The following is a 26591-nucleotide window of genomic DNA, read 5'->3' on the forward strand; positions in this document are numbered from 1 at the left end:
TCCAAGTTGCTTAGAGAATGTGAGGACATTGCTCCTGAATGGTCAACAGAAGGAAAAGAAATTGAATAGTCAGAATTCATCCTTTTCCCCAAACTCCCACCCCCGTAGAACAAGTTCACTAACTAGCTGGGTCATTTTGGGAGGGGGGACAGGTTGTGGATCATACATAGCTCAGACCCTCACTAATGATGAGTGAGTAGAGGTAGCGACTTGTAGGGAAAAAAAAACAGCCAAAGCCAGGAAAATCCGACTTTATTTCTTAAATACTGTGAATAGGAAGGGGAAGAGAAAGGTCCCTGGGAGAAGATGGTGAGGGATGGCCATCAAGCAAGAACCTAAGGGTCGTCAGCAAAGGCCCTGTGGGCATTAGGGAAGCGCTGGGGGCTGTAGTTGGGGTCATCCTGAAGTCGTTTTTGGATGTCAGAACGGAGCTGAGGAAAAAGAACACGGGTTGAGAGCAGAGTAAAAAGGGCCCTTAGTATTTGCCAATACCCCCCCCCCCCCCTTTTAAACGTGTGTTCCACTAGGTTGGTGACTCAGAAGGCAAATCTTATTCCCCATGCAGATTGTATATGGCAATATCGCTCACCAGAGGCATCAAAAATAATGACGGTGATCCAGTCCATCCCGGCTAATCCAATCCCCCTTGCTGACCTGATCTAATGGTCTCTTCCACTTGAATCCACCCTCTTTTAAAAATGAACCCAGTTACCCTAGACTATTCCATTTCACCTCTAGGAAAGGGAAGGAATGGCCCTTACAAAACTTTACACTAAAGAACTGCTATTCTGTTTTGAGAGGGTGCACCTGCTGCCTGTAGCTCTCCTGAACCTCTGGTGCCTCCAGGTCATGACTCAGGCTCTCGGAGCTAGTCAGAGGTCGGGCTCCAGCTGCCTTGGCTGCCCTGCTCACAGCCTCTGAAAGAAGCAGCTGAGGGCCCTCGCCCTGCATCGTCTAAGGGGAGAAGAATGGCTTTCAGCATCAGACCAGCTCTCCACCCCACAATGAACTTAACTCCTAAGTTTCCACAGTAGCAGAGAAAAGGAAATGTTACATGAATACATTTGGAGGGGGTGAATGAATGCCATAATAACAATGCCTGGCACCAAGTAGGTGCTCAATAACTATCTTACGAATTATATTGACTTATGCTCACATTGGCATTCACCAAAAAAAGGGGGGGGGGGAACAGAAGTGGGAAGATTATACATCACTAAAGAGAAACAGGCAAGCAAAGGAATTGGCTTTATCACCCCCACAGAGAAGTTGAAGGTCTTAAGGGGCTTTGATAGCCACCTTCCCAAGGGAAAGGGAGCCAAACCTTGCGTCTCTTGGCGGGCATGCCGCTGAGGTAGGCATCACTCAGGGGAGGCTGTGGTTTCACCTTTCTCTGGCTCTGGATATCCTGCTGGATAATTGGAACCCACTCCTGGGGAAAAGTCAGGTTATTAGGGATGTTCCACCCCATCCCATCCATAACACTAAGCAATTCAAATATCCCCAAAGCCACTCCACACGCTTACTGGAGGAACAGCGGCAGCCCAGGGCTCGGTCTCAGCTGTAGCTCCATCCTGTTCCTCCTGAGAGGTACCTTCGGGAGCAGGAGGTGGTCCCCGGGACATGGCCTCCTCTGCAGTGGTGCCAGGGGCTGGAGAGGCATTCTCCCGCTGAGACAAAGGAAGAGAGGAGTGCCCATGTATCATATCTCTCAGCTTTCCTACTCTTCCCCCACTGGTAGATGGCTCCCAACTCCCAAAACAACTCTTCCCCAGTACCTGGAGTTCAGGAGTTCTCTCTGCTCCTTGGATTTCCATTGGTTCCTCAAGAACTGGCTGTGAAAATTGGTAGAGAGGAAGACAGAGGTGATGGTTCTCCTTCAAGGTTCCCCCCGCCAAGAGAACCAAACCTGTTACCCTCTCCCCACTAAGTCCCAACACAGTATTGGGGACCACACCACCCTCACCTGGGAGGGATCACCAGTTCTTCTAACGTATCTCAGGACAGCATCAGGCCCTACAGGCATGTGCTCCAGCACAACTTGCAGCCGAAGTCCCATCATGGTAGTCAGCCAACTCACCAGGGATGGGTTCACCCCTCCAGACATCCGGCGCTGGTAAAAATAAATGAAAATTAGTAATGGTCCCTACCAACTCCAATATTTCTTTTTTTTTTTTTATTTTTTTTTTATTTTTTTTTTTTTCTTTTTATTTAGCTTTTAACATTCATTTTCACAAAATTTTGGGTTACAAATTTTTCCCCTTTTCTCCCCTCCCCCCCCCAAACGCCAAGCATTCTAATTGCCCCTATGACCAATCTGCTCTCTCTTCTATCATCCCTCTCTGCCCTTGTCTCTGTCTTCTCTTTTGTCCTGTAGGGCCAGATAGCTTTCTATACCCCTTTACCTGTATTTCTTATTTCCTAGTGGTAAGAACATTACAGTTGATCCTAACACTTTGCAACTCCAATATTTCTTTAGCAACTGGGCAGGGGAGGAAGATGGTGGAATGAATATAATGGAAAAGACCCAGGGAAGGGTAGGAGAGTAGATAAAAGAGCCCAGAAAGGGTTGTGTCTTACAATTCTGCCATTGATGACATCAGTGAGTGCACTCTGCTGTCCTCCCAGGCAGTGCAGGTTCAGAGCCAGACATTCAAACAGCCCCTGGTTACATAGCTCCAGCAGTCGCGCCCCAAACCCACCATCTGTAAGGAAAAGGAAAGGAGTCGTTCCCCATCGTACCTAATCCCCAATCCCTCACTTCCACAAATTCCTGGCCCTTACCTGTGCAGTGCAATACATGGGAAGCAATGCCATTGAATTGCTCCTGGAGAAACTCCAGATTTGTCCTGGTGATGTCCACACCTGGTTGTACTTGCACAGAGGCCTAAGAAATAAAGAAAGACAAAAGGTAAGGAGACAAGGTAACAGCAACAATCACAGTAATAGTGATGAGAATGAGACCGGCTATTCCTGGATCTAGTGGAGGGGAATCACCCCATGTCACACCCTAACACTGTGCGCAGTGAGTATGGGGGGACGAGGAAGGGATAGGGGTTTTTTGTGTGTGTGTGAGGTAGGTACATCATTGCCTCAGGCCCATCCAGAAGCCAGAAAAAGGGGCAGTTGACTGAGTATTGGGAGTTTATGTTTCATCACTCACAAAGCTCTCTCGAACATACTCCTCCAATCCTGTGATCAGTGTATGGGTTGCCATCTGTGAGAGAGATCAAGACAAGATCAGCAACTAGCCTCTGGGAGAATGCTCCCCCTTCCTACTATGCTCAGGCAGTAATTCTGAGGGCAGGGATCTCTATCCCTCAGCTAGACATTACAGCAAGTTATAAAAATAGACCACAGATTTAAAGCCAGAAGGGGCCTTAAAATTCATCAAGTTCAACCTGCTCATCTTCACAGTTAAGAACACTAAGGTCCACAAAAATTATGTAATTTGCATAGGTTCCTGCAGAATTAGGATTGAGTCATTTGGGAAAAGAAGCTCCCCTCACCCGGATGTTGTGGGGTGTGGGCTCACGGCCTCCCAGGTAGTGTTGATGAAAGAAGCCCCGAAGCTGAGGCTGGAGTCGCTGAAGTGGCTGGAAGTGCCCATGGAGAAGCATTACTACGTCTACCATGGAGAAGTTCTGACAGAGGAGAGATAGCAATGCCCCAAAGAACCCTGGAAACATTAGGGAGAGAGACAAAGTTAGCAAGTGTCCCACACAGGTACACCAACCTAGGAAAAGAATTGGCTTGAAGAGTTTATGTGCTCAGACCTCCTACCTATATACTTCCTACCACACATACTTCCTAAGTTCTTTTTTTCATTCTGGGGTTTTCTTTCCTAGCCTTCATACTGAGGCAGAGCAGTAACCCCTTCCACCAAAGACCTCCCCCTGAACATGACACCCAGCTACCTATCAAGGAGACCCAATCCCATCCTTAAGTTTCTTCTCCTTCACCCCACTCACCAAGGGCTCCATCTGCCCCAGGTTCAAAAATGTTGCTGGAGCCACTAAGACGCTGGATAAAGGCTGCAATGCTTTCACTGCTACCTGCTCTTGCTCCAAGAGAGCCTAGCAGGGAACTCAGCACACCCTGTACCACTGAAGTGAAAAACTCAGGAGGCAGGCTCTCAGGTCCCACTCCCCCTTGGCCTCGTGCCCCCAGCCCTGCTGGAGGGGACCCAGGTGGTGGGTGTGCCTGTTCTGGAGCTGGAGGAGGTGGTGGAGGTGGAGGAGGTGGTGGTGGGGCAGTCTGTGTTGCCTGTAAAAAAGCAGAGGAATTAGTGGCAATGAGTGAAAACAAAATAAATCATGAACTAGAGAGAAGAATGGATTAAATAAGCTAAAGAATGCGATGAAGACAATGCAATAGACTGGAGAGATTGTGCCAATGGTACAAAGGAAGAAAATGATTTAAGTTAAATTCTGGACTATGGAATAGGTTTTACTAAGGTCCTAAAGCTAAAAATCCCAAGTATCTCTCGTACTCTCCCCATCCCCACAAAATGCTAGGATATAAGTACTCAATAAGTTATTTGTTGATTAACTGGTATACTAACAGAAAGAATTAAGAATCAGATACCTTCCTCCTTCACTCCCTCAATGCCCCACGGGAAACATCACAGTGCTCACCCATTTCCAGTGGTAGGGACAATGACTGCGAGATAGGCCTATCAGCAACTTCACCACTCACCTGAAGAAAATCTGTCATGCCCTGGAGGAAGGCAGGGACACCTGGCATGGCCACAGTGATGGTAGGAGAGCCTACAGTGGCTCCTCCAACTCCTGGCCCTCCAGGCCCCAGCAGATTCCCCAGAAGCTGAGAAAACTGAAGCTCAGTGGGAGGAGGTGGTGGTGGGGCCTGAGCAGGTCCTCCTGGGGCCGGTGCAGCAGTGGTGGCTGTGTTGGTGGTACCAGCACTTGCAGAGGCTGTAGCTGGGGCAGAGGGTGGGGCCAGGCCTGAGGCCCCTTGAGCTATTAAGGTAGAAAGGAGGAATTACAGAGAGATAATCAGTTCGGAGAAGAAGACAAGGCATCACCAACCCACCAGAAAGGGGCCCAAGGAGTTAGGGAAGACAGAGGAAGGGGAAGCTGTAGAGAAGTAGAAGATGACAAATGGCAAAAAGAAACAGAACTTGGAGAAGTCAAAAAGAAAATGGAGCAGTGTGGGGGAAATTTGGATGTGGGGCAATGTTAGGGAGGAGGACTGAGATTGGAGATGAAAGACATAATGGTATGGTACAAAGAGCACGGGACTAAGATTCAGGAGACCAGTGTTCTAAGTCTCGACCTTGAACAAATAATTTCTCTCCTCATCTGTAAATGAAAAGGACTGGCTAAAATCCTCCCAGCAAAATTTAAAAAAAAAACCCTGCTATAATTTTGTATTAATTTTAAAGCCATGGGAATGCCTTTTAAAGACTATAAATCATAATTCATTTAGACACATAAAAATTACATATTATTTCCTCTATAAACTTATCTTTTGCCATAGAAAGAAAGAGGGGCACAATAAAACATTCAATCCTTTTTTTAAAATTATGATTTTTAGAATAAAGTAAAAAAAGTTCTAACTTTTTTGCCCTCTAGACTTTCACATCTTAAATTGGATTAAGAAAAATAAGTAGGATGGTTTAGGAAGAAGCAAGAGATCAGAGAGGAAAAGGTAGACTTTTAGAGGAAGAGAAGAGCTAAGAATTTTTATTTTCTTTTTGGAGGGATCAAGAATAGAGTGGGAAAGATCTTACCTACAAGCACAGGCTGCATGAGAAGCTGTCCTACCAGCCCGCTCACCATCTGAGCCAGTGATGCATTTGGCCCCAAGCCTGGACCCTGAAAGAAGAGGGGGGCAGATTTGGATCCTATACAACTATTCCCAAGATTCCTATACCTTACTCCAATATCCCCTCCTCAAAATTCCATCATATTTCAGTACCCATCTCCACCCACTTCTCTTCTACCTCACTCACCACAACTCCAGGGGCAGGTGGCCCACCAGGGTGGGGGGGCCGAGCCTGGGGAGGGGTAGGCCGAGCAATCACCACTCTTGTAGGAGCTGATGGAAAGCCTGGAACTTGCTGTCCTGGGGGTATACAGGGGAGAAAACAAAAAAGCTGAGCCCCTATTCCTCTCAATTCCCACCCTCCTGAAATGACCTAAACCTGATCACTATCTTCTTTCCTAGACTTTCTCCCTCCAGTGGGCCTGGTTACCTGTTGCTGCAGAGGCAGCAGCTGCTGCCATGGCCTGCTGAGTGATCTGGTGTGCAACAGCTTGCATGAACTCAGGAGGCAGGGAGGGCAGCTGGATATGAGTGGAACCTAGAAAAGAAGGGGACAGACTGAATACTGAGCACCATAGTCCTTTAGTGTTCTAACTCTAATCCTATCTCCTCCTTCCCATTCCCAGATATTCCCTCATTCTTACCCAGAGCCTGGCCATGACCAGGAGGTCCTGAAGGACCAGTTGGGGCACTGGGAACACTACCTGCCTGTGAACTAGAATCTAGAAGAAAAAAAGAACAACAAACATTAAATCAAACACAGAGACAGGGTAAGGGACCTCTCTTCCAAATGTCTTTTGGTCTTCCATTTCTTAGTTTCTGGATCCAATTAGACAAACTGTGCATTGTCTCTCCTATGCTAAGATACCCTCAGCCCCTTTCCCAACTCTATAGCAAACTCTGGTAATGAAATCACTATATCACCAATCTTTAGGCTGAAAAGACCTCAGCTGTTCAATCCCTTGTTTACCAAGAGATAAAAAGATCTCAAAGTTTATAAGTAGAAAAATTCATTGGTAGAGCCAGGATCAGCCAGAAACAATGATTCCTGGCTTTTAATTCAAGGATCTTTCTACGGCACCACACCCATGCTCCTCTTCCACTGTTAAACTCAACTCATTCCATCCTCCTGCTGCAAATAACCCTAACTCGGATCTGCTCTGTCCTCTCCCCAAACCATGGATTCCCCCAGCTCACCCTGGATGTTCATGTGCATCATGACGACAGGTTCCACACTCTGATGGGAAATTCTAATAACTCTGGGGTGGCCAGGCCCAGGGGGTGGGGCTGGGCCTGCAGGAGGAGCCCCCTCAGCTGCAGGCTCCCCTGTAGTAGGGGAAGGCGCTGGAGGGGAAGTCTGCCCAGGAACAGAGGGTGGTGCCTCTGAGCTAGGGGTTGGGGGTGGCCTGGTCCCATTCCCAGTCATGGTCACAGTTGTCCCCACATTGATCTAGTTGAGAAAAACAGAGAAAAACAAGACAAATTGGAGCCACAAATGTAACTCCTTATCCATATTCTTTTGCTTTTTACCAGTTGTCTGTTTCTCACACCTCTTGCTCCATAACAGTATTCTCTACTCATTACTCTGTTGAGAGCGTTTTCTGTCTCACTAACCTGCTATGACTCACTCAGCACTGACTCTCCAATAAACACCACTCACTTCCATACCACAGAAGCCCACAGATCACTCCTTGGTGTATACATCAACCCCTCACCTTAGATTCTTGTTGCACTGACCTGAATGGGGATAGCAGCCTGCTGCAGCACCATGGGAGCTGTGTAATGAGACATTGGCCGGACAACATGCAGGTGTCGAGGAGGGGCACATGCCAAGTTGCAGCGCAGGTCAGACAATGCCACAAAGGTGTTACCCAGCAGCCGCAAGCTCTCCCCAACTAAATTGATCACACGCTGATCCTCTTCACGCCCCTCGGTCTAAAACCATTCCCCCAGACCCAGAAACAGGGAGAAAAGAAAAAGTAAGGAGAGAAGAACTGACTGGAACTACCACATGTCTCCTAGAAATTCTACTTTCTGTAGACAAAGCCAATTGTACCCTTTGACCCAATAATTCTATTTGACAATATGCCTGATAGTTATTATAAAAAAGTCTGTCTGTTCATAGAAGCATTATACATACAGCAATTTCTAAACACTGAAGTCTCCTAAAAATTATAATAGATAAGTTAAATTAAGGCACGTTAATATTATAGAATATTATAAAGCAATTACAATTGATAAGCATTAGGAATACAAAGAAATCTGGAAAAACCTTTATATAATAATATAAAATAATTGCATTACCTAGTTATCATTATTATATTGCATTACTGCGAAAAAATGAAAAAACCACAACCAAAAGAATAGAAAATACACTAATTACAATCACATGAAGAAAAGTGTCTAAGAATAAGTGGACAAAGAATCCCAATGGTAACTTACAGGAAAAAACTGGAAAAAAGTTACGATACATTAAGCATTGAAATTAACTAAAATGTAGCTAGTTATTAATAAGCAAATATAGCTGTTAGCATTGACATCTAATACTAAATTTCTAATAAAACATTTTTTATAAATAAAAAGAGCTATAAGAAGGGAAATTCCATGTAATAGGAAAGGAAAAAGAGAAAAGTGAGAACGTATTTCTACTTTTATTAAAGAGCTTCATGCAGACACAATTATGTATAAACTAAATTTCTCCAAATTTTATTGCAGTAAAAGGAGATAGCTATTAGAAGGAATCTTTAAGGTGATTCCTTTTCAAAATCATTAGCCAGTAAATTATCTATTTTTTAAATCCATGTTCTCATATTCAAATTTCACATAAGACTTTGCTTAAAGCAGAGTATACCTATACCAGATACTGGGGAGGGAAATAGGACTGAAGAACAGAGTAAAAAAAAACATTCAGAGCACTGTACGTATGCTAGGGATGATTATCTGGACTGTTTCAACATCACGTGGAGAAGGTTTGTTCGGACCATTCTAATTCTAGACTGCTATGAAGGGGAAACATTAAACAGACAATGTGATATCCACCCTGGGTAGGCTGGCAGATTTCAAAACCAGTTCTACCTTTAAGTCAAGGGATAAGGAAAGGGACATAAAAAAAATGCTCACATTATTGTTGTAGTCGGTGGTGGCAGCAGATCCCAATATTTCATGGTAGCGCTGTAGAAAAGGCTGGAGTCGGCTCTCTACGCGTTGTAGCTCCTGAAGCACTTCAACATACTCCAAAGGGGATGGATGGCTATAGGAGATGATGACAGGGCATTCACCAAGGATTTCAGAGGTCTCCTAGGCCCTACTGTGCACACCCTTTCTCTCCCTCATTCATTCCTTTAAGCCAAGGGCATGTTATTGCTCCTTAGTTTTTCTATCAGAAGAACCAGAAACAGAACTTTCCTTCCTAGACAAAAACCAGGGGAAGATAAGATTTCACGGGAACAGAGTAACTTCAGAATTCTCCTATCCGAAGAAGCCAGTACTTCCACTGAGCTGATAATATCCCTAATTCTTAGGTTCATACTTACATACCTCTTTATTTACCTCTTACCTAAAAAGAATCTTCATCTACTTCACTTGTCATTCAACAGGCAAAATCCAGCCTCTCGCCAATCTCCCCTTCCCAACAATGCTTCGATTCAACTCATTCACTTACCTTTTCCTATCTTCTAACCTTACTTCCCCTGCCATTCAAAAGCACTCACTTGGGAGCTGGGGCTGGGCCAGGAGGAGAGGACTCAGGGCTCCGGGGCTGGGTGCTTTCCTCTGGGTCTCCTGCTTCCATAGGCTCTCGGGAGGAAGCTTCACCCTCTGAAGGCTCAGGAGTCTCTGAGCTTAAGGATGACGGCTCCGAAGCAGAAGGTGCTGGTGGCGGCTGTGGCTGCTGATGCTGATGCTGCCCTCCATTGGTTCGGCCCTAAAGGTTAAGAGGGAGGAAGGTTGCTGAATCCAAAGTAAAAGGTTATACAATTTGAAATACAAAAGACTAACTTTCAATATTTAAGTTCTCTGAACATATCATCAGCAAAAAGTACATAGAACTGTTTTCCAACTCCAAGGAAGACAGAGCCCAACTGGCTAACACTGTCACAGGAGCAACTCAGGTGAGACCAAATAAAAAAAGCTTCCACTAAAAGCGCTGTTTTTAAAGTACTGGAATGAAGGATTTTAAAAAGACTGTGGAACACTTTTCCACTTAGAAGGTAAAAGGCTTTAAAAATAGTAAAGGTTCTTCTTTGTGTGAAAGGAGTCAGGAAATAGCTTTCTAGACTCACTGACATGACCCAAGTATCCCTGTCTTTCCCCCCAAAACCTCAGAAGAGAGAAAACTGAAATGGAAACAAGGACGGACACGCAGAAATTTAACATGGCCACATCATCAGCCAAATTCTGAGGAGGAGCAGTCCAAGAATAAATCTGCATCAACCTTTCCCTATATACCTCCAAACGGGATAGCACAGCCTGTATATCTCTCAGCATGTGCTGGGCCATAACCAGTCGAACACGAGGCTCACTCTGGAAATAAAAAATCAAGCACAGAAAAAGCAAACGGTCAAAACATGGGTGAAGACATTAACCCCATAATCCTACCCAAACCAGGCCTCTGCTTTCTCACAGAATCTGTAGTTGGAAGGAACCTCAGGGACAGGACAGTTCAACCCATACCTGAAAAAGAATCCACTCTACAACAGACCCATCAACTGGTCATCCAGCCTTTCCTCAGAGACCTGCAGTGAGAGGGAACTCACTGCCTTCCAAGGCAGCCCATTCCACATTTGGATTGGAATCTAATTGTTGGTTAGTTTTTCTTACAGTCAGTCTAAAACTGCCTCTTTGCAACTTCAACCCACTGCTTCTAGTTCTGCCCTCTGGGGCTAAGCAGAAAAAGTGTATCTCTCCTCTACATGACAAACCTTCAAATACTTGAAGACAACTGTCACATCCTCCCTATGTTTTTTCTTTGCTAGGCTAGACATCCCCAATTCCTTCAACCAATGCTCATATGACATGATGTTGAGACCCGTCATCATTCTGGATGCCCTTCTCTGGATGCTCTTCAGCTTATCAATGTCCTTTCTAAAACGTGGCATCCAGTACACAACGTAATAGATGTAGTTTCTGCACTGAGTAGAATTCTACTGTACACATTGTACAATGTGTACAAATACCCATGTCAAGTTCGTTCCCTCCCAAATACCCTGCCCTGATGTTCCCAGCCCCTGGATACCTGGATTGGCGCCTGTTCCATGTTTATATGAACATCCACAGCAGAGCCGTCGCTCTGGGGGGAGGGGAGGGAAGGGGCAGGAAGGGGGAAGAGAGGATGCTTTGACAACTGAGCTCTAGGAGAACTCAGGTATCCATGCCCCCACCCCCAACTCTCTCCCTCCAACCTTATTACCCAAGAAAGACAGAGATTATCAGGCCCTCCAGATCCCCACCTTCCAACCCAAAGACCTAAATATCTGGCCTTCCAATTTTTCCCACCCAGCCACTTCCATCAACCCCCCCACCAAAAACATGGCTTTGTCCTTCAGCTTACAGGGAGATTGAAGGTCCCAACCATGACATAACTGTTAGCATTCCTGTCGTGGACAGGTGCACCAGGACCTCGAGGACCAGGTTGGGGTCCCCCACCATGGGTGGCTGAGGGAGATCCTGCCCCCGAGGCAACCCCAGAGGATGGAGGCTGGGTCTGTGGAGGGGCCCGCTCCACCAGATGGATCACCTTTCCCCCAACATCTGTAGTAAATGAGAAAAGAGAAGAGAAGAGTGAGGGAAAAGTCAGTTAAATACCTCAACCCTCCCCCCAACCAGCAAATAATCCTTCTCCTGAAGCCCCATCTAGCCCCTCACTGTATTCCTGTAGCTTCTTCTCATCCTGCAGAACTCGCCCCTGATATATGAGTCGCTGTTTCTCAGAAGGGATGCTGACCGAGGCAGCAATATGCTCCTTAAATTCCTTCACTGTCATCTGCAGAGATGAAAAGGAACAGGAAGAAAGGTCACAGAATATGTAATGCAGAATATCAAGCAATTAGTGGGGGGTAGAGGGGGGGTGAGTCACATAACAGTTATAAAAATCATTGCCCATTTTATTACATTTATGAAGTAGCCACTGCCTGCAAGGTTCTGGGCTAAGAAATACCTGACAGAAAACAGCAATTTTTAAAATTGCAATTTATTATTTATTTTTGACATTTTCCTTTTAAATTCTGAATTCTAAATTCTCTCCGTCCCTCCCACACCCACTGAGAGGCAACAATATGATATCAATTACACATGTGAAATCACAGCAATGGTTTTAAATGGAAATTCAATGGCTAGCCCAGGAGAGAATTAAGACATAACAACAGAGTCCCGTTAAGTCCTATATTCTCTCCCTTCCCTTTGGTTCTATGTCTGGAGTTACAGGTAGGGAGAACCTTACCATAGATATAAGTATGGTTAATAAGGGAACATTCTGTGAGGGAAAAGGAACTGTAATCAGACACAGGGTCCCAGACTGTGTTTGGATATCAGATGAGATTAGTTTAACAGATGAGATTAATGACTTGTGCATGTCCAAAGAAATAGGCTTTTTGTGTTATCTATGTATAAGTAGACATACACATACATGTATAAATGTGTTTATGTACGTAGGTGTATATATAGACATACACATACAAAATATTCTTCCTTACGTTGCTGTCTTTGTATCAAGTTAACAACAATAGTAAAAATAAACATTTATAGAGCATTTTACAGTTTTGCAAAAGCAAATAACATAGAGAGGTATTATAAATTTATCATTTCTAGTTCACTCATAAGGAAATCTAGGTTTAGAGATGTTTGGTGATTTTATCAATCCTAAATCTTTCCTAACTCTAAGTATACCATTATTTCCACAATACTGATCAACTAAACCAGACTTAGGGTGTATCCTAACTCAGTTATTCTGTCCCTGTGCCAGAAACCAGGGCATGATTTGAAGTGATAAATGGTTTTTCTCCGTGAGATTTCAAAACTTGAGAATATCCCCAAACAACCCTACTTCTAGGTTCTTCACTTTCATCCATGTTATACTTTCTCTACTGATATGGATCACAACTATTCTACTACTTAATAGTTTAATAAATTACTGTAAACAAAAAATTCATTTGTAGGCCAATCTTGTGATGATCAACCTCCTCTGAGTATTTCTCAAATGACAAATATTTAGTACACTGCTGGATCCGTAATCAAAGCCTTTCCAGCTTGATGGGACTTGGAAGCCTTGTAGTTTTGTTGGCCTTGCCTTAGAGAGCCAAACTATTATGAGCCAGCAAAGTTAAGGAAAGAAACATCCCTAATTACCCTCATACTTTCTCAAGTCTACTTGTGGTTTCTGCCAGCGTGCCCTGCCCCCACCCTCACCCCCCACAGGTTCCATATCTTTTTCCATTACAGCTGGAGGCTCTTCAAGGACAAGAAATTCATACTCTTTTTTTGCCTCTAGGATTCTCCTAAGAACATAATTATTCATATGATAAAGAGACTGTCCTCTTAGGAAATGCATCTCTCTGTGACCCAGACAACAATCAGAACACTTTCATGAGATGTTTCTTTATCTACAAAATGAAGAGAACCAGATGATCTCTAAACTACTTTCCAGTTCTAAAATCCACTAACTGATGTTCAATATGAATAATACATGTAAATAGAAGACAGACAGAGAATCTGGTGGGTCCTTTTCTCAGGATGAAAAAGTGATTAAGGAAAAGCTTTTTATAGAAACTCCGAAGATTTTTGAACCCTCAGCTCTCACCTCAGCCCCCACAGTGAAGGTTCGAGTCTGGGAGTCCAAGGTCTTCACCAGTACCTCCAAGTTGGCTGGTTCCTCCATAGCACTGCTGCTATTATCACTGGGTTCCATGATGAACACGCTGAAGAAGAAAACAAGACTAAATTGTTATCACAGGATCTAGCTAAGTTCCTACGTTCCAAGTGCTGATCCAAACTCTACCACAACTCCCCAAGGAATCCAACCCCCACTCCAACTCCAAGCACACACACATTGAGCTTCTAACCCTGGGTGAGGGGAAGAGAATAACAAGAGCAGTAACTCAAATACAGGAGAGGCTTTGAAATAACGCCTGTAATAACGTCAAGGCAGCATCTGTCACGACCCAAAGGAGGACAAGAATGAGAAAAAAGGATGGGGGGGAGGGGAAGGCGTGCGGGGTAAAGGCCTGAATAAGATTGGGAGGTCCCTTCTGTCAAGAAGGTGAGAAGGGACCAGGGAGACATGCGCCACGCACGCGCACCATGCCACGCCCACCGCGATAGGGAGCCCGCGAGCCTGCTTCTGTCGCGACAGATCAGGAAATCGGGACAATGACGGAAGGAAAAGAGAGGCCCCGGTCTAGCTGGATGTCACCCTTCCCCTCGGTGGTACAGTGAGAACTACGCACAAGTACAAACACATATACATACATGTACGTACACCCACATACATACACACTAGCTGGTAAGTACGTACACCCACATACATACATACACACACACGCATATACACACACCTGCCCCGCGGCTCCGCCCCCGGCCTCCCGGCGGCAACGCCACTTCCGGTCCTGCCCCCACACTTCCGCACGAACACTTCCTGTTCCCCGATAGAAACTGGGGGGTCGCGAGACGGCACTTCCGGTTCCCCCGGTCCCCAAGATTTCCTTCTGTGGGGTACGACGAGGAAAGGGGCAGCCCGGGTTACCGGGGAGCCCCTAAGAGGAAACGAGTCGGGGCTCGGCCAAGGTGGGAGGAAGCCGAGCACCCACAGGAGCCACCGTCGCCGCCTCCCGGGGGACCTTAGTGCGCTTGCGCAAACCACACTGCGCTTGCGTACACGATTGAGGACCCGCCCCACTGATTGGATTTACCAGCCTACAGTGCGCGCCTGCGCCACAGCGCGAGGAGGGTGGGGAGGTCGCGTAGCGGATGACTACAGCAAATGCCTGAAAGTAATTTTCCCGTTGGGGCTTTCCGTCTATCTCGCAAAAGACCTGTTCTCTCGTGAGTGGGAGGACTGTGCCTTTGGCATGGAGGTTGCTTCTCTAAAAAGGGAAGAAATTCGCGGTTGGCCGCGTCCATCGGACGGCAATATTTTAGACACCTAAAGTAAACCCGCTTCCACCTCTCCTTAGGTAACCTTCCAAGCAGGCGGTTAGGGGCGGTGAAGGTTGGGGCTCCGCACCATGTTCATTCAGAGGGGCACGAGCCAGCCGCCATATTTCTTTTGGGCAACGCGAAGTTTTTCAGGGTGGGATTCATACGTGGGCGGGTTTGCGTTTTTTTTTTTTCCTTCCTAAGGGTCACGAGAGTAGCCAAACCACTCGTTGACATCTCTGCCTTAAATGGAGGGGGTGGGGGAAGAGGTAAAGAGGCCATATTTTTTGAGGGCGGAGGTTGCTGCCATTTTGTTACTCTTGCTTAATGCTGGTGGGGGAAGGGAAATGGAAGGTGGTAGCTGGTAGTGGGACAAAGACCAGGGATAGGGAATGGGGGAACCAGAGGAAGTCTGGACCATAGAGGAGGTGACAAATCCAGAGAGTAGTGCTCGGTGGCTAGGCAAGACCTTTGGAGGTCCCCTTGGGGCTAGGAGGGTCACCATTTCAGAACTGTAAGGGATTTAAGAGGCAGCTTATTCCAACCCATACCTCAGCAAAAGCTTCTCCTCAAGAAATCCCCAGCAAAGGGGTCATCAAGATTCTACTTAGAAGACCTGGATGAGAGAGAACAACTACTCTTTAACAGCTCATTCAGCTTTTACATAGCTTTCACTGTTCAAGATGATTTTTCTTTACATTGGGCCTTCAAAATGGGCTAAAGACAAAAAATTATTTATCCAGTGCAATTTTATTAATTACCAATTTAAATCCAACCAATTGAATCTCAGATCAGGCCCTCTTTTTTTTTTCCCCCTGTAAGATTTATCATAGACTGCATTAAAAGAGGTATGTTGTCCAGAATGTGGAAAATAGCTTTGTGATTTTCAGCCCTGGTCAGATCACATATGGAGTCCTGTGTTCACTTTGGGGTACCACATTTTTGAAAGGACAGTTAGGAACTGGGAAGCATTCAAGGGAGGACAACCAGGATGGTGAGGGACTTGGAGGAAATTTACATACACAGATACATACATATACCTTTGTTGTTGTTCAGTCACATCCAACCCTTGGTGACCCCATTTAGGGTTTTCTTGGCAAAGATACTGCTGGAGTGGTTTACAGTTTCCTTCTCCAGCTCATTTTAGATGAGGAAACTTGCCAAGTGACTAAGTGACTTGCTCGAGGTCACACAGCTAATAAGCGGCTAAGGTCAGATTTGAACTCAGGTCTTCCTGACTCCAGGCCTGGGCCATCAAGCTGTCCCTAATATACATACATATACAAATATGTTCATAACTGATGGAAGGAACAGGAGATTTGTTAGCTGGAAAACTGAAGGCTCAAGGAGGGATATAACTGTCCTCAAGTATTTGAAAAGTTGTCATTTGTTAGAGTAATTCTACCATTCCTCTGCGGCCCCAGCTGTCAGAACTTGGAGCAATGGACAGATATATTGGGTTTTTTCCTAATGGAGCCTTCTGCAAATGCAAGGGAGTGGTGCCTCTTTAGGTGGTGGGTTTCCCCTCACTGGAGTCATTCAAGTAAACACCAGATGACCAGGAGTAGAGGATGATTAGAGTAGATTCTTTTTAAGGTATAGGTGTATAGCCCTTGGGGGTGGAGCGGGGTATAGTGGGCTATATGTTCCCCATTGAGTAGGGTTCCAACTCTGAGATTTTATAAATTTGGCTGTGCTTTATTGTTCGAAAATTTCTCTTGCATCCTTGTTTCCCACTATTGTTTAACCCTTGTATGCATTTCTTTCTGAACATTTAAGCTTCTGCAAAATGGAGTTATTTGCTTCTCAAACTTTCTTACCTCCTAATCCTATTCATCCTCTAAAGCTACCTTTAAGTGACATTTCCTTCAGGTAATAGTAGCCTTCTGTTTGCTTCTCATCCCCCAACTGATCCTGTTATTTTGCAGAAAGGTGCATTTTATTTGCTCCTCTCATATACTTTTGTTCTTTGCACTATAGTTATTTATGTATGTTTTGTGCACTATGAGATTGTGAGGTCAATGAGGATAGGTAGCAGAAGGTAATTTGGTTTAATGGAAAGAGTACTGAACTTTACAGCACGACTAATGTGAAAATGTTTAATATGAATGTATACGTAGCACCTATATCAGATTGTAGGCCTGTGTGTATATGTACATATATGTGTATATGTAGCACCTATATCAGATTGCAGGCCTGTATGTATATGTACATATATATGTATATGTAGCACCTATATCAGATTGCAGGCCTCTGTGTATATGTACATATATGTGTATATGTAGCACCTATATCAGATTGCAGGCCTGTATGTATATGTATGACCTACATCAGGTTGCAGGCCTATATGTATATGTATAGCCTATATCAAATTGCAGGACTATATGTACATGTACATATATATATACATATATACACATATATATATATGTAGAGCCTATATCAGATTGCAGACCTATATGTATACGTAGAGCCTATATCATATTGTAGGACTATATGTATAATGTATATGTAGAGTCTATATCAGATTGGGGTGGGGGAAGGGGAGGAAAGGGGAAAAATTTGTAACTCAAAATCTTATGGAAGTGAATGTTGAAAACTAAAAATAAACTTTAAAAAAAAGTTGAAAAAAAATTACTGGACTTGGAGTCAGAGGATTTGGATTGATTGCCAGCTCTGCCACTTAGTAGTAATGTGACCTTGGAAAAATCACTCCTTTTTCAGACCTGTTTGGTTATTTGTTAAAAATGCAGGGTTTGAACTTTTTAGGTTCCTCTGAAATCTAATATATCTTTCTCTATGCCCAGCACAGTATATAAAAAGTACTTAATAATTACTTTTTTAATGTAATGATTTTGCTGCAGTGTTTGTCTCCTTAATTAGATAATATGCTCTTTGAGGACAGGACTTCTGTCTATATTCTCTCTCCCTCACCAGACATGGTGCTATGAATATAGTATACAATAAATACTGCCAGTGAATGAATGAAGGAACCTCCAGAAGGCTGCACCCTTCCCCTCCCCCAGCCAGGTGTAAACTCCCAGTTATGCTGCTAGTATGTAATTTGAGGAGGGGGAGGAAAGCCCAGAACACTGTCAACAACCCAGAGTTGGGTTGGAAAACAAGACTAGTTACTCATTAGCAGATCCAGGGGATCAAGGGTTGAGGAAAGGGGCCAGAGGCTGCACTGGACAGAACTCACAGAGGAGAGTAGTTTCAGGCAGCTGCCACCCTTGCACTATACTCTCTGAGGATGTTCTACCAAATTTGGAAATCTGTCCTTTACATCTCCGGGATTCTCTATGACTCCATTTACCAGTGTTCTAAGCCTTATCAATTAAGTCCTCTGGAAGTAAATGGAAAAGAGGTATGGGGGCAGGAAGGAGGGTAGGGGAAAGACAACAGGAGGGAATTAAGCAGGGATTTGGTGGTCTGTAGAAGAGATTTTGAGGGACTTAAAGTGGGGAGCCTGGGGGAATACCTGGAGGTACAAGATGATATGGGGATAGTGATGACAAGGAACGGATATAAAAAAGAGTACTGAGACTTTTAGAGTAGTAAGCCCAAAGGTCTTAACAAATGAAAAAGCCTTATTAAAAGAGGTAGGAGTGACCTGGGGCAAATGAAATGGAAGCTCACCCATAGTTCCAGAACCATTGGGGGATGAGGTTGAGTGAAGGATAATGAAACCTATCTGCAAAGGAAGAGTTTTTGATTTCATACCCTCCTCCTGTCTTGCTCATCCAGTTCCCTGGACCCTACCTGGGTCAATGGTACTTCATTGCCGGTGCAGCTTCTACAAAGCAAGATCTGGAGATCTTTGTCCCAGTGGACAACATTCTCTTCAACATGGCTGCTAGCCATGTTCCCCAAAATCTCCAACTACAGGCCACCATCAGAAAGTAAGTTGTGGGGAAGGGTATCCCATCAGGTACCTTTCTCTCCATTTATTATTTCAAGCCAGAAATTCCCAGAGTCTGAGCTAAAGTTAGGTTTCTATTTGGACCATTGCCAGCTGCTAAATGTAATGGCCTTTCCCCATTAGATAATTGGGATTCCATCAAGGGCCCTTATTATTCAGTCTCCTAATATCTTGACCTCTCTGGGTTAGCTGACTCTAGTCTCTAGTTCATCCCTGGTTAGCATCCTGATTAATAGATACAAAATTTTTCTGCCAGGCCAGTTGTCTTCCCTCAGGACAAAGAAAATGGGCTCTTTGCTGAATGGGTTAGATTAAATGGAAGGGAGAAAAGGATTGGTGAAAGAGTTTATCTGTTTGTGTGGAGGAAGAGTCACTCATTCCTCCATCCTACTCCAAACTTCCCAGGAAAGATGGGCACTGTGTACCCCGAGAATGGACTTACCATCTGACTGAAGGGAGCACAGATCTCAAGACTGAAGGTTGGTTACCCATTCTCCATATCTTTCCTTTGTGTTCTCCACCTCCCCACCCAGTTCTTCCCCATCCACTCCCACTCCAATTTTTGCCCCCCCTCCTCTCCACAACAGGTCGCCCTGATATGAAGACTGAACTCTTCTCCAGCTCTTGTCCAGATGGAATCATGCTGAGAGAGACAGGACAAGGTTACCAACGCTTCCTCCTCTACAGTGAGTATCCATGCAACGTAGGAGGTAGAAATTCTAAAAGGTGATAAATGCTTTACTCTCCCACACTCATACCTGGAAAGAGTATGGTGACATCACGAGAGGGGAGTAGTGCTCTGGAGGTCTATGATGTCATTCCTAGAGGTCTAGGATCTGGGAGCAAGGGAGTGGGAGTGTTTGTTTTGGGGGACACAGGGGGGGATATCAGCATCATTCTTTCCCTTCCTTTCCAGACCGATCCCCACAACCCCCTGAAGAATGTGTGAATGAATTTCAGTCCCTGACCTTTTGCATGGGCTCCAAAGTCTTCCTGCAGACCCCCAGGGAGAAAGGTGAGAAGACCTCTGAGATTTCAGCAAAGAGGGATGGGATTTAGAAAAAGGATCTTGGCCAAGGGAATTCTGTGGCCACTTGTGGGGGAGGGGGCAGGTCAAGTAGCCTAGTCTCCTAGAAGGGATCATTCCAGAGATCTCAGTGGATAAGAGGTGGTATCTAAACACAGAAGGCCTCAGAATTTTTTTTGAGGAGGGAGCCACATCCCTCCAAATTTTCCTCACTTTTTTCCTTCATCTTTCTTTCATTATCTCCCCCTCTTTTGCTACTCTCTTTCTCTTCCCTTCAGAGGCCTGTGAGTTGTCCAGTGACTGACCTGTGCCCTCACTCTAGAGAGCTGGAGACTTCTTGCTGCCTTCAAGAACAATAAAGATGATTTTCTGACCTTTGTCTTTTCCTGGAGCAAGTCTACAGGCACCGGTTTCACTCTCCTTCCCTACCCTTCTTTTAGTCCCCTGCTTATTCTTTCCTGAAGATAATTCACTGTCCCCCGGGCACCCAACTTTAGCTTCATCGCCGATAGGAAGAAGACCGGAGGCAATGTTAACTTCTCTTGTGTAGTGGTATATTTAGGAGATCAGTGCAACAGTGATTGCTCAGTGTTCAGGCCTCCGGACACTCTAGATGGGCATGGGTGTTTCCCTAGGCCTCTGCTATGGCATCCCAAGGCAATTCTGCTGGGTTTCATGGAGCAATGTGACTCTCCTTTGAATCTTAACTGGATCTCCAGTTCTAAGCATATCTTCTCAACCCACGCTTCTCTGATTTATCAGCTTTATAGCTGACACCCCTCCCCTTTATCCATTTATGGTTCAGATCCTAGTATCCAGTAGATCCCCCTGCTTTCCCCTTTCCCCTCCCTCTCCCAGGACCCAGAGGACTTTCTGTTATTAGAGACCTTATTATCCCTGGGGGAATTACAAGGGGTGGAGGGAGTTCCTTTTTATTGTTTCTTAAATTGAGGGATAGAGGAATAATACTAAAGAAAAAAGTGACAATAGCTGGTGAATTAGAGGGTAACTCCCCTTCCTTTGAGTGCCCAAGCCCTGTTGCAGGGGGGAGGAGGGGTCTCTATGGGCCACTTTCCTCACCCTAAGGATCTCTTCCCCCTTCGATGAAGTCCTGATGTTTCTCAACCCTAAGGCAGTGCCGCCCACCACCACAGTCACAGGTCCTCCCTTCCTTTAATTTCCTCTTCCTCTCCATGTTTTCCTTTTCCCCCCTCCCATTTGTATTCTTCCTCCTCCCCTGACACCTGAGTCCCCTCTCGGAGACTGACAGCCAGTACCAGGGCCTGGAGAAGGCCAAAGAGGCAGGCAAAGTGGAACGGGTGTGCAGTGAGAAGGGTAAGGGCCATGTGAAGTCCATGGAGGGTAACAAGAAAGGAAAGAAGCCCATGCAGCCAAAGCCCCAGAGGCCCCCGAAGACCTAAGGCATCTAGGACAAGACGCAGGGGCTTAGAACATAGCCCCAGCAGAGCTGAAGCCAGCAGTTCCAGCAAGTGCAGGGTCAGATTGGTGGAGATCTGGAGCCATTCCTCAGAATCCCCCAAGAACTGCGGATGGGCCCCCAACCCTCTATTTGTTTCCCCCTGAAGCCAGCCCAGCAGCCTCTGGTGACGCCCTATTTTCTCCACGGGAGCCTCAGGGTTGGAGGGGTTTGTTACCCATTTAACAGGTACCCCTTGTCCTTTAGAATCTTCTGAGTTTGGGGCGTTGCCTCTCACTGTGGGAAACACTCCCCTAACATCCAGTTTCCTGGACTCCTCAAAGCTAGGCACATCCATGCTCAGTTTGGAGGAGTTCCTTCTGTCCCCAAGTCGCTCGGTATCTCCATAGTTGGCAAAGTCCCTGCTCCATTCAGGGGGGGGGCCCTTATCCACTTGTCTCCTGATGTCCCCAGCCTTAGGCTGTCCCCTGTCTCCCATGGTCTCTGGAGCACTGTCCCAGTCACTCCCTGAGTTCTCAGGCGAGCTATCCTCCCTTACAGGGCCAGGCTCAGGCAGGGGATCTTTTCGGCGGCCCCAGGAACGGGGCAGCCAGCCACCAAGACGTCGAAGAAACATAGTTTGGGTGATGGGCAAGGGGCACCCCCTAGACTTCTGGGATCTCCTCCACGTGTTCCTCTGGCCGTCAGGCAGGAGGTCGGGAGAGGCTCCCCAGATGCCAGGTTCTGTTCCAGCTCCAGAGAAGGGTTCCTGTTTGGTCTCTAGTAGTTCTGCAAGGACTCCCAATTTTCGATCAAGTTCAGTTCCCTCCTCTTAGGGTCTGAGGGGGCACTTTTCACTCCCAAGAATGTTACTGGAGATTCCAGGATAGAGACTGGGGAAGCTATGGACCTCCAAATTCATTAACGCCCCACAAAGATTCCAAGAATGTCTTGGGGTATAACAAAGCCTTTCACTCCCACAAAAGTCTTCCTGCTGTGTGTAGGATTCTGGGCCCTATGAAGTGGCACCCCAAGTTTCAACTCACCAATGCCACAGCCCAAGATGCCACTGGAAAATGGGCGATGGTGCTCCCTGGAGATGAGACCCCTCAAAGTGTTCCAGGATCCACAGGTTCTTCTGTATCTAGAGTAGAGGGGCTGTATGCCCTGTAATCTGCTTCTATGCTGGAGGGGAGGTCTGGAAATTGAAAAATGGTGGTGTGGTCCACCCTCCTGAAAAACTCTTCTTTTCTGGATTCAAGTTTCCCCCTCACACTTTGGATTTGGGAGGTTTCAAAAGCCCAGAATCGATCCAGGCCAGTCTCTGGGTCAGCAGTGGGGCCGGGACTTCGGCCAAGGTCAGGGGTTGTTCTCTGTTGGGTGTCCGAGGGTCTGGTGACAGCGAGCGAGACCCCTCCCCCAAAGGAGGCAGAGGGAGCGGCCCAGACGTCCGGACCCCGGGCGCAGCGTCCCCTCCGGGGTCCGGGGGTTGGAGGTTTGGACCTCAGCCGGAGGCCGGAGCCGAACAGCAGACTCCGGAAGCAGCTGTGGCCCGGAGGGGGAGGGGAGAGTGAGGGGCGGGTCCTCAAGAGGGGAGGGCGGGGTGAAGGGCGGGGCCGGGGCAGACAGACAGACAGTCCGTCCCGCTGGCCCCAGGGTCCCGCCTCTCACTGCGCTACCCTGAATCTCCCAGTCCGCCAGCCTGTCCCTTTTTCATTGACTTGTCTAGCCTCATCTTGTCGCTTCTTCTCTACTATCATCTCTGCAGCTATCTCGGGGCTCTGGGTCTCTCGCTTCTCTGTTCTCAAACCCCCCCCCGCCACCTCCTAGCATCTCCCCCCATTACTATCACCACCACCCCGCCCCAGCCATTACCCGCCTGGTGATCTCAGGGGCGCTGTCCTAGCTCTATCACTCAGATGCTATAGGAAGCACCCTAGGAAGGAGAGAGAGAGGGCCAAACGGAGTCCAGCCCAGATTCGGGATGGAGTCTGGGGCAGGTTCATTGAGATCAGAGGTTCTCAGGTCCGTGGAGATTTCAGGAAGTTCTTGTATTTTTTTTTTAATATACTGATAGCTTTTAATATAACTTCATTTCCCTTGTAATCTTATGTATTTTATTTTATGCATTTAAAAATATTACTCTGAATAGTACATAGGCTTGAAAGAAAAAATGTTAAAAGCCCTTCAAGAGGAACTTCAGCATGATCCTTACTAAACTCCCTCTCCTTTCCTTTTCCCCAGAGGCCTTCATAATCTCCTATCACATCTTGCATTGTGAGTCCCACATACACAATAACTTCTCCATTCTATTGGTCCTCAAATGATCTCTATTCATTCCATCCTGCCCAACCTTGAGTCCTTCCAATTCTGATGGTATCATCTCTCCCTCCCACCTGTTTCTCAGTGCTCGTCCCAATCTATGCCTTCCCCATTCTAGGTCCACTTCATTACTCTCCTCTCAGTCACTAAAATCCTGGTCTCTACTAGAACTCATTTGTCTTGGCAGGAACTAGATTCTGCAACAGTTCGTGCTAGTTTTCCTGTTCTCTGAATTCTTCATATTCATTATATCTTACAGTGCAATAGCATTTCATTACATTCATGTACCTCACTTTGTCTAGCTGTTCCATGATCAATAAACGCCTGCCTTGTTTCTAGTTCTTCACTATCACAAAAGGGCTTTTATGATTTTTTTTGGTATGCAGAAACTTTTTGTTCATTTTTAAATTCCGAACTTAACGAAAACAAATAACTTCCAATTTAAAAATAGAACAGATATATATATATATTAAACCATAAATTTCTTACTTATGGTTTGCTTTTTTGTTAAAGTTTAGCGCTCACTCTCCTAATTCCCACTCACACTGATGTTTTACTTCTTTCCTCAGGGTCCAGGAGGTAACACTGTTACCCCTAATACTAACTAGGGGTCTTCTAATACTGTTGTTTACAAGGCTCTACCACTTGTACTTCTCAATGATTATCAGACAGATTTAATTTAACTTTTAAAAAGGGGTATTTACTAAGTTGGTATAGTAAGAAAAGTTGCTATAAAAGTTTGTACAAAACCAATCCCCCCCAAAAGTCTGAGACCCATTCTCCCACAAGTACAAAGAGTCCATGGGGGGAGTGGGCATAAGTGTGAAATCAATGGCAAATTGCACAAGTAGAAAATGTGCTAAAAGGGTAAACTCACAGCTCCAGATTATTAGAAGTCCTTTTCTCTCTCCTTGAAATCCTCATGAAGTTCCCCTAAGGTACAGATCTCTGCTCTGGAGGTCAATGCCTTTGTAGAATGACCTTGCACACCCCTTCCTCACTCAAATCAAAGTCAACTGCAAGTCATGTCATCATCTTGATGTCATGGTCCTCTTCGAGAATGAAGGACAAACACAAGTTGTACTTAACCCCACCCTTTTCTCAGTGGCTTTAGCTGTTGATCCTCTCATCTCCTCACTGGAAACATTGTTTATTATTGGCCCAGTCTCTTTGATGACATAGTCAATGAGGTTGGGGTGGGGGAGAGGCAGATTTGACACTATCCCTTTGTTGTCCTCTGGTAAAGTGGTAAGGGCTTCACTTCCTCCAAGCCTTCCAGAATCTTGACTGCCTTTCTGCTCAAATCTCTTCTCTAATAGCCATAGGTCCAGGGGTGTTTCTAATTCATTCATAATATGGTTCAATCACAGTATGGTTTCTGTGTGTCATCATCTAATTTTAACCATTGGATCAAAAGCTCTTTACTCCTTTCTCTCAAATGGATTAAGGACTTGATTCAATCCAGAAGTCTGACCTTTTTGGTTTTACATTAATAGTGTAACAGGATGCAGTCCACCTCCAATGAAAGAACTGATAGAGTCTGAGTGCAGATTGAAGCATACTTTTTTTACTTTATTATTCTACGGTTTTTTTGGTCTGCGTTTTCTTCTGCAACATGACTAATATGGAAATGTTTTGTATGACTGTATATATATTTTCTGTATCAAATTGGTTGCCTTCTCAGAGTTTGGGAAGGGGAAGGGGAAAGGGAGGAAGAGAATATGGAACTCAAAATCTAAAAAAGAATGCTAAAAATTTTTATGTACATGTAATTGAGAAAAATAAAATTTAAATTAAATATTAAAAAAATAGTGTAATAGAGCTCGCAAAGGCCCAGATTGCCTAAAATGGAGGTAGTATCTAATATGGGAGGCAGCAGGGGCATGATTCTGGAAGATGACATTCTGCATTCTCCTACCATGGGTAATTGGGTGGGAGCAGCTTCTGACCACTGGCTACATAATTTTAAAACTACCAGCTTGGGACAGTCTTGTCTCATTCTGAAAGCATCAAGGGGTGAAGTCTTCTTACCCACACAGCAGGAGCACCATGCTGGAAGGTTTACCATCTTCCTCTCACTTTAGGTCATGTGACTGAGAATCAAGCTTGGGTTTTTGTCTGTTTCATTTGTCATAGCTGCAGAAGGTGAGGAGTACCCAGAGCCTGGAGCTAGAGCTAAATTTGGTGGAACTTTGCTGTATAGAAACAGAATATATATGAACCTAATCCACCTTTCTTTCCCTGAGAAAAAAGAAGGTGTAAGCAGGATTGTTTTCCCTCCCAAAGTGCTGGGGTGGAGATGTTGGAAGTATGTGTGTGTATGTATGTATATAAGTATGTATGTGTATATGTGTGTATACACATACATACATACATCTTTATTTTTTCCATTTTCAAATTATATTATTTACTTTTAATATTCTTTTAAAATTTTGAGTTCCAAATTCTCTTCATCCCTCCCACACCCACTGAGGAGGCAAGCAATGGGATGTCAATTATACATGTGAAATCATGCAAAACATATTTCCATATTAATCATATTTCCTAAAAAGAGCAAGAAAAATAAAGTGAAAAAATTATACTTCAATTTGGACTCAAGAGTTCATTAATTCTCTTTCTAGAGGTGAATTGCATTTTTTTACTATGAATTTTTAAAAATTGCCCTGGATCATTGTACTGATCAGAGTGGCCCCATCTTTCACATTTAATCATCTTAATAATGTTGCTGTCCTGTGCACAGTGGTCTCCTAGTTCTTCTCATTTCACTTTGCATCAATCCAAAACCACCCCCTTTGTCATTTCTTAGAGCACAATAGTACCGCATCACAGTCATATGTCTCAGCTTGTTTAGCCATTCCCCAACTGATGAGCATCCCCTCAGATTCCAATTTTTTCCCATCACAAAAAGAGTTGCTATAAATATTTTTGTACATATAGGTCCTTTTCCTTTTTATTTGATCTCTTAGGGATACAGCCCTAGAAGTGGTATTGAT

The 26591-nt window shown here is 45.2% G+C and overlaps 3 protein-coding genes across 9 annotated transcripts; 1 reads left to right on the forward strand and 2 right to left on the reverse strand.

Annotated features, from left to right (window-relative positions):
- Positions 1-235: 235 nt before the first annotated feature.
- On the reverse strand, positions 236-14465 carry BAG6 (BAG cochaperone 6). Of its 5 annotated transcripts, none has more exons than XM_072637462.1 (26): positions 14331-14465; positions 13577-13694; positions 11647-11764; positions 11333-11532; positions 11018-11071; positions 10231-10305; positions 9495-9706; positions 8905-9034; positions 7522-7719; positions 6982-7234; positions 6429-6506; positions 6215-6322; positions 5972-6084; positions 5750-5834; positions 4696-4976; positions 3969-4263; positions 3507-3676; positions 3161-3214; positions 2782-2884; positions 2578-2702; positions 1964-2110; positions 1776-1832; positions 1524-1667; positions 1322-1429; positions 808-954; positions 236-431 (listed from the first exon to the last, which is right to left on the reverse strand). In XM_072637462.1, exons 2-26 carry the CDS (start codon positions 13682-13684, stop codon positions 336-338), a joined length of 3459 nt encoding a protein of 1152 aa, XP_072493563.1. In that variant the 5' UTR covers positions 13685-13694; positions 14331-14465; the 3' UTR covers positions 236-335. The 5 variants fall into 5 exon arrangements, with proteins under 5 accessions (XP_072493563.1, XP_072493564.1, XP_072493565.1 ...); XM_072637463.1 differs by lacking the exon at positions 14331-14465 and adding an exon at positions 14076-14202; XM_072637464.1 differs by lacking the exon at positions 11018-11071.
- Positions 14466-14613: 148 nt separating this feature from the next.
- Positions 14614-20232, forward strand: APOM (apolipoprotein M). 3 transcript variants are annotated; one of them, XM_072637549.1, is made up of 6 exons: positions 14614-14948; positions 18658-18812; positions 19238-19311; positions 19420-19518; positions 19749-19847; positions 20138-20232. In XM_072637549.1, exons 2-6 carry the CDS (start codon positions 18760-18762, stop codon positions 20161-20163), a joined length of 351 nt encoding a protein of 116 aa, XP_072493650.1. In that variant the 5' UTR covers positions 14614-14948; positions 18658-18759; the 3' UTR covers positions 20164-20232. The 3 variants fall into 3 exon arrangements, with proteins under 3 accessions (XP_072493650.1, XP_072493652.1, XP_072493649.1); XM_072637551.1 differs by having other exon boundaries at positions 14614-14765; XM_072637548.1 differs by lacking the exon at positions 14614-14948 and adding an exon at positions 18054-18277.
- Positions 20233-20391: 159 nt separating this feature from the next.
- On the reverse strand, positions 20392-22849 carry C2H6orf47 (chromosome 2 C6orf47 homolog). The gene has a single exon (XM_072637521.1). The coding sequence runs from the start codon at positions 21911-21913 to the stop codon at positions 21014-21016; it is 900 nt and encodes a 299-aa protein (XP_072493622.1). The 5' UTR covers positions 21914-22849; the 3' UTR covers positions 20392-21013.
- Between the last annotated feature and the right edge of the window lie 3742 nt (positions 22850-26591).

The sequence above is a fragment of the Notamacropus eugenii genome, chromosome 2, assembly GCF_028372415.1.
Source record: "Notamacropus eugenii isolate mMacEug1 chromosome 2, mMacEug1.pri_v2, whole genome shotgun sequence".
In the NCBI taxonomy this organism is placed as follows: domain Eukaryota; kingdom Metazoa; phylum Chordata; class Mammalia; order Diprotodontia; family Macropodidae; genus Notamacropus; species Notamacropus eugenii.